Here is a 13,340-nt window from a genome sequence, read left to right as displayed (position 1 = left end):
ATGCCTTATGTACAGGGTATCTTACTTGTTCTTCACTATAACCCTTTTTAAATCAGAAAACTGTGGATCCAAACAAAACAAAACAAAACAAAACATGAGACTAGCCTAAAGTCATACAGCTAGTTTATGGTGAAGCTAGTTTATGTTTTTGGTTTATTCAAACCAAAACATGCGTATGACTTAAATTCTCTGCTTTACCTAGTGTGTTCCTCTCACAGGCAGAACTTAAGGACGTAACAAATACCACTAGAGAGCTTGCTTCTACCTTGGGAACTGCTGTTTGAAATCCACATTAGACAGCTAACTTAGTAGTCAGCCTAGATACAGCCCTTTGCTTCACTTAGTGGCTGTAACTCCCCAAAGGCAGAGACTATTACCCATTCACTAGTGAGTCTCCTAATAAAGCAAAAGTGTTTGTGGCAATATGAATGAATGAGCAAGTGAATAATGCTACAGCCTATGAATGAATGAATGAACTGTCAGTACGATGACTAATGAAAGTGAGAAGCCTTTCTAAACAGAGGCCTCAGATCTTCACTGAGGGAAGTTCCAGTGGGGCAAGAACCATATTGGTCTTAATTAGCAAACACCTGGCCCAGCCTGGCGTATATTACATGTTTAACAAAATTTTGTTCTTTTTAACGAATTAACTTATCAGAGGCAGTTCCTTCAAGAACAAGTAGCCCTGTACTTGGGAGAAGGACAGAGTGTCTCTTCCAGCCTAAGGCCTTCCCTGGATAATTCCCAATTTACCTTCCTATCACCCTCCCTCTAGAATATACATAGTTATGATTACAAAGAAAAGTAACATACAAGTTAAGCAAAGAAATACTGAGAAGGATTTATATAAATGCGAATCCGCCTCTGTCACTGCTGGAAGAGATTTAGGAACGGTCTTCTTCCAGAGATAAGCATAAGAAAGCCTAAGAGAGTACCCCAAGGCCACCTGATTGCCCACCACAAAGGCAGGCCCAGAACCCTCTTCTCTTGTTGCCATTCCAGTATTTCTGTGCATAAATTCATGCTGGCCCCATCAGAGCAAAAAGAGTAATATTAAAGACAGCACACATCATAATGTCATGCTTTGGGGGGGGTCTTGTGTTTTATTAATAATCCATGTAGAAGAAAACACCCCAAACTGTGAGAAAAGGCTCACCACTACCACCTTCTGGCACTATTGGCAATGAACCCAAGCACAGCCTTCCGTGGTCACAGAAATGAAAAAGGACGGGAGGGTGGGCTTCAGGTATTGTAAGGCTGTGCCCACGCCCACACCTGGAAAGCGAAGTTGTGGTGTGAAGTAAGATAACACTGAATCTATAACCCTATGTTTAAAAAAAAAGTCATAGGACTTGGACTTTAATCATAAAGATCATTTTACCAAAGCATATTTTTGAAAGGCTGTGAAATATTATGCAACGTTTGCATGGTTTAATTATGAGTTTAGAAAACCCTAGCACAACTTTTTCACTACAGTAAAACATGACAGAGCATGAATCATAGCATAATACTTTATCCTTAGTGTGGTTTTAGACATGGGGTTAGGGGTGCTGGGCTGTCTACACAACAAGCATGAATTACTATACCACAATTCACACCCTGGAGGGCTTTATGACAATTATAAAACCTCTTTTGTTTGCTTTTTAAGTGATTAAAATATTTGAGCACTATATAGACACTTAGTAAATGTGTATCTAAGACATACACATGTCTTATAGACAGTATCTGAGTACATGATTTTTTTCACTTGGAGTAAAATACTTCAAGGACCATGGGAATACCGAGCTGTTTGCTACTTCCGTTGCCTCCACCTTTTGGGAATGCTGCTAGTTGTAAGGTAGCACAGGAGCTTCAGCTGCATTTGAGCATTTATTTTTCCCAGGGTTCAGCATGGACCAGCTCTGTATTCCTCACCATCTCTCCAAATCCGCTAAAATGTGGAATGAAATAAAGACCTCGCTTTGCCATCAGATTTCAGTGATCCCAAGTTAAAATATTTGCCCACGAACTACAAGGTTTTAGAAGCTTAAAAATTCAGGGTTTTCTCCAGAAAAAAAGAAGAGAAAGAAATGGATCGGCATGAGGGAGGAAGGGAAGCTATCAGGAAAAGACTGGGAAGGGAGATCGGATCCCCAAATGTCGAATTCTGTTGTCTACTGTGCCAACTTCAGATAGATTAAAAAAAAACACACACGCACACACAAACTTCAAAAGAGATACACTTTGCTGAAAATGCAAAGCCCTGGAGCAAGCAGATCTGAACACCTTTACAATAAGCAGGAATAACTTACTTCTCTTATGTCATGGCATATATAAAACACAGCTAGTGTTTTTCTAGAGAAGTCTGCTCTCTCTGGATCGCTATTCCCAGGGCCATGAAGCTCTGATTCTCACGAGATCTTTAGTCTGCTATTGTTGTCCACAAAGAATGTGGGACCCAGGAGAAAATCAATGTTTTATCCTATGGACATGGAAAACTGCCCTGTCGTGAGTACAGCGTACAATTTAAATATCACTGCACATTTTGCCTAGGACTACAAGAGTCCCCTCCCTCCCTTTCATTTGTGAATAGCATAATGCATTTGAAAACTAAGACACTTCTGAACGTTGGAGTCAAATTTACAAAATCCATTTTGTCTCCATCTTTTTGAAGTCAGACTTCTGTCTCTTGTCTACCCCAGGCCTCTTATAATGACAAGAAAGCAAATACTTGCTAAAAAATATCTGCCTTGTAAAAGCTGCAACCTTCAAGTCTTGCAAAGGGGCAGACTGTCTGTAGTTAAGCTCACTGCCAGCTCCCCAGCCCACCCTTCTGTGCTGTCTTTCTTGGGAGACCATTCACCTTTCCAGAAAGGATGTGAAAGCTCAAGGAATAATTTTACTAAAGGTACAAAGAAATACCACACCTCTCCTATGCTTTTTGATCACTGACTACAGATAGGTAACTGCCTGAGTTTACAAAATGTTTCTGATAGTGATCATTGTAATTGTTGGTAAAGCTGAAATAGTGTGGGCAGTCAGAATGTGAAGTCATGAGTGCTGCTGTACCTGAATGTGAATGTAAAGCATAATCCACTCCCTTCGTCATTAGTGAGGTTGAACAGAACCTCTAGAAGGAATACTTACAGCATGAAAATCTCCAAGAATCAGACATAAACTCTATTTCAGAATCTTTTAGGCGACAAATCGCTCAACAGAGGCAGACTCTTAGGCCCAGGTAGGCTTATTAAACGTGGATCAACAGGCTAGGTTGATAGTTTCTTATTGAAATACATTTTATTCTTTAAGTTTCACCCCACTCAACCTATAACTGATCGCTTTGTTTCTATGCAGATACAAGGCAGATCCAGCCATCCCCACCGTGGTCCTATGATCAGTCCTACCAATACCTGGGATCCATCACCACTCCTTCCGTGCACCCTGCAACACCCATTTCGCCTGGACGTGCCAGTGGCATGACAAGCCTCTCTGCAGAACTTTCCAGTCGGCTCTCAAGTAAGGCTCTTGAAACCGTCTTTGTAGCCTAACTGAAATGCGAGGTTTGGGAGAGGAGATGTATGGAGGGGACTGGCAGGCCGCTGTTAATAAAACATGGTTTAAACACAGAGTTGCCTCCCTCTGCTCCAAGTGCCATGCCACGCACTGACTTTACTTAATACTTAGAGGCAAAGATTATGGATAGCAACTTGGAAAAATCGCTATCTTGGGCATTTGGGGGCTGCTCATGTTTGGTAGGAAAGGGTGGTGGCTGAGGGGTTAATAATCTGAGAGGTGCAAGTGTCCAACTTCTAGAACTCATCATTCCAACTAAATTCTGGACTAAGGGGATTGGTCCAGGTGGTGGTGAATTCGCACAAGTGCCGCGAACAGCACAATAAGGGAACACGTAGAGTCGGAGGCACATATTCACCAAATGAGATGTTCCCAACTACAGGCTGTTCAGACTGAGGTTAGAGGAACAGCATGGAGAGCTCAGGTGTCATGGTGAGCATAATTGTTGTTAATGTGAGCTCATTAAATATTAGTCATGTAACCTATGAGCCCTTTGGGCTTGGCATTCACCTTTGCTCGTGGGCAGGGAAATCAGAGTTACAGAGAAAAATTCCTTTGTTGAAGGCAAAAGAAGCAACTTACTGTTTGGGGCTTTGAAATTGGAGCTGAACCAAACTGTGAAAATACTTCAGAGAACTTCAGCATTATGAGGCCTGCAAACACGCTTGCATGTGTGTTGGGGGAGGGTGGCTGCTTTTTCTTTTCAACTCTTGGGATCAGATTATAGTAGATTAAGGGGCAGGCAAAGGGGCAAAGGACTCATGTCTGCCATTTTAAATGTTGTGAAATGTTGTGTTTTCCAGACCATTGTGATTGCTTGACATTTCACAAGCTGCTTTAGCTGCTTCTTAGAGCTTCACTGAATGCTTTCCCAGGGCCTCTCAGCAATAGCAATACTGATATTGGTTCAAATAATTCTTCCTTGTGGGGGGCTGTCCTGTGCACCGTGGAATGTTTAGCAGCATCCCTGGCCTCTAGGTGCCAGGAGCATTCTTCTGGATGTGACAATCAAAAACATCTCCGGACATTGCCACAAAACTTCCCCCAGTTGAAAGCCACTGTCTTCAACTATTCCACAGTCCTACAGTAAAACAGGAAAGCCAACTTAAGTGTTCAGTTTTCACATGAATTTTGACCACCAACGCCAGCATTTTCACGGCAAGTGCTGATCTAAGGAGGTGAGGGAGTATTGTAGGAAGTATGGCATCCATTCAACTTGTGGTTTCCTAAACACCCATCTCTTGGGAACAGAGTTTGATTCCAAAGGAACTCGTCAAGTTCTACCGATTCTTCTCTGTGGTGCTATTCTACCCACTAGCTGTGAATGGGCCGCATCTGAAACAATTACTGTTTTCCTTGGAAATATCCCTGCTGGGGGTCTGTTCCTGGGAATGTATTTTGTAAGTCTTTTCACTTGGTTGCCACCCAAAATTGGCACATTCTAGTCCAAAATCCCTACAGGTGAAGCTCCTCCAATGCATTAAGTGTTCAGATATAAGGGAGGCTTTCTTTAAAAAAAAAAAAAAAAATGGAATAAGTAACATGTATTTCAAAATCCCAAATCGCAGGCTGCGGATTTAGCTCAGCGGCACAGCGCCTGCCCGGCAAGCGCAAGGTGGTGAGTTCGATCCCCGGTACCAGAAAAAAACAACAACAACAAAAAATCCCAAATTGCAGTTATGCTTCTAAATAACCTGGACATCAGTTACCAAGGAGTAAGGAAGGATGCATTATGGCATGGCACTGTCACACAGATAAAACCATGCCCCATTTCAGCACCAAGACTGATCCTACGCTGTCTTGGAGGGAGGACCAGAGAATTCCAAAGGAGATTTCATCAGTGGCAAAGAACAGCATGGGAGACTGCTCTTCAACTTGGCAGGACTCCCTCTGAGAAATCAAGCCTGGAGCACAGGCCTGAAAAGTGTTGTCCTAAAACTGGGGGTGGGGGTGCAATACATAAAAGAAAGTGACTGCCCAGGCAGACAGCTTTGAGAACTTGACACTGCTCTGCGGCTGCTTTACCTTTTCATCCCTCCCAGCAGCTTTGTGTGCTGCCCTTCTCCCCGCCCCCCAGTCCCACCTGGGCTTCCTTCAGCATGAGGATGTGGACTATGTCTGTCTCTCTCTATCCTTCGCAGACAGACTCCACACCTTGTCTGAAAAGAGTTGTCATCTGGAGGTTTACTTTTCTTTCTTTTTTTTTTTTTAAATTAATGTGTAGCTGCCAACCTGGGCGACAGACAGCATGCATTAATCTGAGTCATGCAAAAGATCCTTTTAAGGCAGCCATTATCTGCTCAGGTTGTTTAATCCTTTGGGGGCAGTGGGAGGGGCCCCAGAGTGGGGCTGCTTTCATCCCTGTCAAGCTGCAGAGCAAAGACTTGAGCTGTCATGGCAAATATTTAGTCCCTTCGATAGGGAAACATTTCCAACTAAAATACCTGAACCTCCTAATCCCCAGATTTCCTACTCTTAAAAAGCTCCCTCTGAATATCAGGGGTCCCAGCTTACGTTGCTACTGAATAAGAAGGCACCCAGCCAGCCAAAAGGATAGATGAGCTATGGCTGGATGGGTGATTTGCACAGGACCGGTCTTAATAACCAATACTGGACAAGACATAGGAAAACAAATACAGTATTTGGACAGAGCCCTTGAATCTGAGCGTATCTGGAGGCTTGAAGTTGTTATTATCAAATGTGTATTTTTAAAAAAAACAATAATCTGACCAAATGGGTTTTTATTTTCTTGGTAAAATGGTGCTACTGTGCAAATAGAAGAAATATGGGCAATATTTCAGATCTTTCAGACATTTGCCCACAAGAACTATTTTCCCCCAACAGCTGAGACTGTAACATCATTCCAGTACTTATGCCCATGACAAATCACAGACTCACTCAGGATTCCAGTAACTCGGTACCATCACCACATTACCATGTGGTAGTTGCAACAGACTGGCAGAACATGTCCAGACACTGCTGTGAAACAGGGTGACCTTTCATTCATTTTTCCAGTAGATTCACCTTTTTATTTTAGGTCAAATGAAGCAAGAGGAATAATGGGCAGAGTCATTTGTGTCCAGAGCATTGCATCAGATGACGACAAATTAACTGTATTTGCCTAATGCTTTTCTTTCTACCTCAGCTTCTCCCTGGACTACATAAATCGGACTGGAAAAAAAAAGGAGCAAAGCCTCCTGCTAACTCTCTGACATGTCACAGCTCTCTGTATAAGGAAAAACAAGTGACACAGAGCTTGCTCCCAGATGGCACTAGCAAGCAGGCAGGGATGAACCCTGTGGAATGAGGTGCGGCCTGGCTTGAGAATACGCTAGAAAGGGGCCAAGGAAGGGCAGCCCCAGCACCACTGTCAGTTTACAACTTTTTCCCTGCCCACATGTCTGACTTGCTTTGAAAAGATTAACAGGAGTGTTTGTTTGAAAGTCAGACTTCTGGTTTCCTCATTAGTGGAGGGATTTGCCGCAGACTTCGGCTGTTTCTATAAACTTTAATTACCTCTCTGATGAAGAATATATCCCCTCATCACATTCATCCCAAATGTACACAAGAGTTCATTTTTTTAATGTGTTAGAGCAATAAAAGATCATTAGAGGGAGGGAGCACGGGGGGGGGAGGAATATAGGGGGGAGGGGGAGAGAGAATGCGAATGAAAATGAATATGAGAATGAGAACACACTAGCTCTCCCTGCTGGAATAATAGGCGTGAAATATGAGGAAGTTGATCAACAGCCGATGCCTTCCAAAAAACAGATTAATCCACTCTGGTAGCTTTCCTTTCAGAGCAACCTTCTGACTCCCTCCAGGTTCTCCATCATCCTGAACTCCAGAGGAGTTCAGGACACATATCATTTGAGCTTAGAACAGGACACATATCATTTGAGCTTAGAATTACTTTGTATGCTGATTTGAGGACTTAAATTTTTAAACACTTAATTCATGCTTCTGCTCTGTTCTGTTGCTTTGTGTTTGCTGATGTAACAATTATAGTCCTGCCCACCCCAGGAAACCATCCTGTATCTCAGCCATGGATGACTGTGCTTCCCTAGTCCCCACTCTCACATTATTTGGCAATGTCCAGACGCATTTTGGGTTGCTATTGTGTAAGAACCAGAGACACTGGCAAACATCTTGCAATGCACAAAATAGCCCCTGAACATCCTACGAAATATTCTGGCCAGAAATGTCAATAGTGCCACTTTTGATAAAATCTGATCTATCTGCAGGACACGGGGAACACTTCCTGGCACTCATACTCTTTAGTAATTCCCTAGGGCAGACTGACAGTAAGAAAAATGTAGAGGGATACCATCAGCCAGAGTACAGCCAAAGCCAGTTTGTGAAACTGTAAATTTACAGTGCTAACGAAGTGAATATCATAGACAAAACTTTGCCATTCCTGGTAAAATTTCAAAATATTTTTAAAAATGGAATAAATAAATCAAAGTCCTATATCCATTTGTGTTAACCAACCAGGGAAACACATATTAAAGAATCTAAGGGTCGGGGATACAGCTCAGTGGCATAAGCACCTGCCTGGCAAGCACAAGGTCTTGAGTTTGATTCCTGATACCAAAAAAAAAACTGTATGAAATTAAAATTGTATTGTTTCTAAAGATTTGGAAGCCAGTCTGAAGGTAGATCTGGGAAAGAGATGAGTGGTAATGATATTCATAACCATTCACTCCCAGTCACTAGCATGACATACATTATGTTGAATAATTCAAAATACCCATTTTTAACCATCCAAATACTACAAAAATAGCATTTGCTAGGATTCAACCTAAATATATGCAATATATTATTATATATTAATACTATCATACAACATTCATACTATGTATAATATACTCCATCAGTAATGTATCAATGTATCCATTATATTAACTGCCATATAGTGTTATATAACTCACTGTATAGTAATGGTGATATATTAATATACTGGTTATATCATCATCAATACACTAATTGGTATTAACACTGACTAAGTTAGAGGGTAGGCAAAATTTTTCCAGTAAAGGATCAAGGAATATTTTGGCCATTTCTGCATTTCTGTCATCATCATGCAATTCTACAGTGGTAGCTCATAAGCAGCTATACACAACATATAAAAGTGAGGCTATGTTCCAACTCATGCATGGAAGATGAACTTTGAATTTCCTATAACTTTTACATCAGGAAACACTACTCTTTTTTAGATTTTTGCCCCCTCTCCCAACCATTTAAAAAAGTAAAACTCATTCTTAAGTCCTGTGACATATAAAAACTGGCAACAGGGGCTGGGGATTTAGCTCAGCGGCAAAAGCGCCTGCCTGGCAAGCGCAAGGTCGTGAGTTCGGTTCCCGGTACCGGAGAAAAACCAAAAAAAATAAAATAAAAAAATAAATAAATAAAAACTGGCAACAGCCAGATGGGCCGATAGACTGCAATCTGCCAACATGGGATTATACCAATATTTTATCTATATTTTACATTATACTATGCATGTATCCACATATATTAAACTCTATCACCTCATGTATGCCTCATTACATAATATCCTGGCTGTAAGTATTACCATTTGCCATTACCGTATATTTTTTATACCATCTTCTGGTCTATTAGCATTCAGTCCTTCTACTTCCTGGACCAAAGCATTCTGGGTAGTCTCTCCATCTTCTTGGGTAGCAACATTCTGGGTAGTTCCCTCACTTCCTGGATAAGAGCATTCTGGGTAGTCTTTCGGTTGTTTTTTGTTTGTTTGTTTGTTTGTTTGTTTTTTTCTTTTTGGGGGGTGGGGAAATGCCTTTCTGGGTAGTCCTCCCTCCAGGGCAGGAACAATTTGAAGGAAAGGGCGTGGCCTCCCCAGCTCCCTACTCACGTGACATCTCTTTTGCTCCACAGCTGCTCCTGACCTGACGGCCTTCGGCGACCCACGCCAGTTTCCTGCGCTGCCCTCCATCTCTGATCCTCGCATGCACTACCCCGGTGCCTTCACCTACTCCCCAACACCGGTCACGTCGGGCATTGGCATAGGCATGTCAGCCATGAGCTCGGCCACGCGCTACCACACATACCTGCCACCGCCCTACCCCGGTTCGTCGCAGGCGCAGGGTGGCCCCTTCCAGACCAGCTCTCCTTCCTACCACCTGTACTACGGGGCCTCGGCCAGCTCCTACCAGTTCTCCATGGTGGGCGGCGAGCGGTCGCCGCCACGCATCCTGCCGCCCTGCACCAACGCCTCCACAGGCTCCGCGCTGCTCAACCCCAGCCTCCCAAACCAGAGCGACGTGGTGGAGGCTGAGGGCAGCCACAGCAACTCGCCCACCAACATGGCACCCTCTGCACGCCTGGAGGAGGCGGTGTGGCGGCCCTACTGAGCATGCGCAGTGAGCCGTGGACGTCGTCACCGGAGCCCGGCAGCAGCCGGGCCAGCGCCTGTCCCCGGGTCACGCCGGGCCTCTGCCTCCTGTGCTTCCGAAGCCACGCAGTTCACTCCGCTGTTGGCCCGGGCCCATCCGTCTTCCCAGCAGGACACAACTTGAAGGTGTCCACAGGACCACCGCCACGTGGGCACGTTGTAAGGCAAACAGGATGATTCCCAGAGGGAAACTGTGAATGCTTCTGATTTAGCAATGCTGTGAATAAAAGAAAGATTTTATACCCTTGACTTAACTTTTTAACCAAGTTGTTTATTCCAGAGAGTGGAATTTTAGGGTTTTTTTGGGGGGAGGGGAGCAGGGAGGACACAGTTCATCTTGTTTGGTGTCTAATTCTTATTTCTGATTTTCTTTTCTGCACCTTATAAATTGCAAAATGCATATTTGCATCTGGGTGGTTTTTATTTTTACATATATATATAAAAATTTGAGCTTGCTTCTTTCTTGCTTTGACAATTGAGAAATAGGATTCCCATTTCTGTAAGTTTTATTTAACTTCTCTTTGGGACTTTTGTGTAGTTGTTTTTTTTTTATGTTTTTGAGACAGCTACAGCTTTGGGTCATTTTTTAACTACTGTATTCCCACAAGGAATCCCTAGATATTTATGTATCTTAATGTTCAGACAGTTACTTATGTGTTGATACTTTTTTAATTATTTAAATGTACTTATATTAAGAAAAATATTAAGTACTATACTTTTTTATAGTAGCCAAAGTTAAATGTATCACTTTGAAGAAGGCTGGAAAAAAAAAAGAATGGGTAATGTGATCACTTGGTTATCTAGAAATATTGTTTACATTAAACTCCCTTTCATGTTAATTAAACAAGTTGGTAGCTCATGCAGCAATGTTTTTAATAGGATTTTAGAAACTGAGGGTCACTCCAAGGATCAAAAATACAGAATTTTCTGCTAGGCTCAACAAAGGGTCTCAGATCTGGCTTCCTCCCTTCAAATAGGAGTCAACTCTAGTCCCAGAAGATTCAGGCAGGTGCCAATGATTACACCTCTGGAAAGGGTTTAATTTCTACCTAGAGGTATACTTACACCATGGCCTGTTAATTGCAGACATGTTTTGTACAGAACACATCCAGTGAAGCCGTGTGGAGGAGCAGTATTTACATAGGAACCAAATGATGAATTTAGGAATTCCTTAACCTCTCAATTCTAAGGGAACAAGAAAATATTTCTCTTTGATACAATATCAAGTCATTGATGCAGAACAAAACTTCTAGCTATCCCCACAAAAGTGGGAGTAGGAGGGATAAGACCAAGTAATTTTGAGGGCCAAAGGAATCCAGCTGAATTTTCAGAGGGTCAGTCCAAAAGCAGGCGTGGATGAGCCAATTCCTGCCTGCCTGGATGGACTCACATGGGCAAACATCATCCCACCTGTGTAGGAAACCCCATCCGGAGTGCTCAACAACACCTTTTTTTTTTTTTTGCTTCTACCAGGCTGAGACCCTACCCTAGGGGTGTGTGCACTTTCATCTGTGTGCACCAGCATGACAGGAAGGATTCATGTCGCTGCTGCTCATGGCTACAATTCGAGTGTATCCGATGTCACTGTAAATTTCATGGCACTATTTTTATTGGAGGACTCGGTCAGAATGCAGTTTTGTACAACTCGTAAATACTAACTGCTGATTTTGACATATGTGTGCTCTAAATGATCTGGTTATTTAATGTACCTCTTAAATTAGTTGAAACAATTTCAGGTCAACTCTGAAGAGTGTTTGAAAGCAGGACTTCAGAACAGTGTTTGATTTTTATTTTATAAATTTAAGCATTCAAATTAGATCTTTGGCTGCAGGCAGCAAAACAGCTGGACTTATTTAAAAACAACTTGTTTTTGAGTTTTTATATATATATATATTGATTATTTGTTTTTACACAGATGCAGTAGCACTTTGGTAAGAGGGAAGCAGCTTGTGATGTCAGGTTGTTCTTATCTAGAGAAGAACTATAACAGATCTTACAGAAACTCAGAATATACTCATTTTCATTTTAGATATAACTCCCTCCACAATTCAGTTGCATAAGTTATTCCATATTCTATTTTTTGCAGCTAAACTACCATCAAATGTCAAAAAAATTGAAAATATAATTTTTGGAATGGATTATTAGCCCATTTTTCCCAAATTAACTTAGATATTCTACTCAGAACATGTTACGATATCAGACCTGAGAAAAATGGTGGGGAAAAATGAAGGAAAAATTTATATTTTTCACCTTCTCATAGCTAAAGATATTCCAACTCAAAACCAGCCTAATACCCTAAGTGGAGAATTAGATAATCTCTCACATCTGAAAGCCTTTATGGAGAGGGCTTGTCACTCTGCTGTAGACTTACTGGTTTGGCAGTTCAGAGTCCCACAGACCCTTACCAACGCATAGAGTTTTTAATCATTTCAGGGAAAAAAATGTCAAACTCTAATTATTTGGGAGATAGTTTCCACACATTTTTCTTGCTGAGGAATTATATTCATTACCTTCAGGTAAATAAAGGTGTCTTGGTATTCACTGCTTCCAGGTAAATTAAGGTATCAGCAAGATTCTTAATCGTGTAATAACTGGCTGTATCTTAACAGTTTTGACCCAGGAGAAGAAAGATTGAATAAGCCATTTGTATTGCTTATTCATGCCACTATGTATGTTTCAACACAGACATGCATTTCACTTCTTGCTGTCTTTCTCACTACTTGAAAATATATTTCTCTCTGCCGCACCTCCACTATCTCCCTCTTTCTCTCCCCGCTTCCTCCTCCAAACTCCACCTTCTTCCTCCTGCGTTGTCCCATTCTCTGTAAGGAGATAGCGCACACCCACCCCCACACCAAATGTGCAGAACACAAGGAGGTCCAGTTCTTCTCCCTTTACATCAAGAACAGGGTGAGTCAGCCTTCCTCCTGCTTATGGGTTGCTTCCAGCAGAACAGAGATGTTGCCAACCGTTTTGGATCTGCTTGCTATCCAAATGCAGCAACGCAAACCTTCCTGGGCAAATTACAATCAGTGAGTAAATAGCCTTTCTGCTGCCTACGGTTTCTGTGCAGATAAACAGAAATGCTCTGATTGGAAAGGAAATGAATGGTTTCACTCAAATGTCCTGCAATTAAGGATTGCAGATTTCTGTCTTGAAATACCTGTTTCCTTGGGACATTCCGTCCTGGTGTTTTTTATTTTGATGGTTTTGTTTTTTTGGGGGGATGACATATTTTGGGTCTTTTTGTACATGAAAAAATAGATTGACAGTAATCTCAGAAAACATTTTTTACATCTGAGCAAAATACCTTTTTGTTTACCCTTGAGTATACATTGCTTGGGGCTTTTTGTTTGTTGGTTTGTTTATT

At 42.0% G+C, this 13,340-nt stretch overlaps 1 protein-coding gene across 2 annotated transcripts in view; it reads left to right on the top strand.

Moving 5' to 3' along the window:
• The window catches only part of Runx1 (runt-related transcription factor 1), a 234,005-nt gene extending 223,786 nt beyond the window's left edge, over nucleotides 1–10,219 (top strand). For both annotated transcript variants that reach the window (XM_005375710.2, XM_005375708.2), the window contains 2 exons: nucleotides 3,334–3,495; nucleotides 9,454–10,219. In XM_005375710.2, coding sequence (XP_005375767.1) covers nucleotides 3,334–3,495; nucleotides 9,454–9,929 — 638 coding nt within the window. In that variant the 3' untranslated portion in view covers nucleotides 9,930–10,219. The remainder of the gene's footprint in view (nucleotides 1–3,333; nucleotides 3,496–9,453) is intronic.
• The last annotated feature ends 3,121 nt before the right edge of the window (nucleotides 10,220–13,340 follow it).

Source organism: Chinchilla lanigera, unplaced genomic scaffold (assembly GCF_000276665.1).
Source record: "Chinchilla lanigera isolate Chin_1 unplaced genomic scaffold, ChiLan1.0 scaffold00006, whole genome shotgun sequence".
NCBI lineage: Eukaryota > Metazoa > Chordata > Mammalia > Rodentia > Chinchillidae > Chinchilla > Chinchilla lanigera.
The sequence above is the reverse complement of the archived record's forward strand: the minus strand, read 5'-3'. Positions and strand labels throughout refer to the sequence as shown.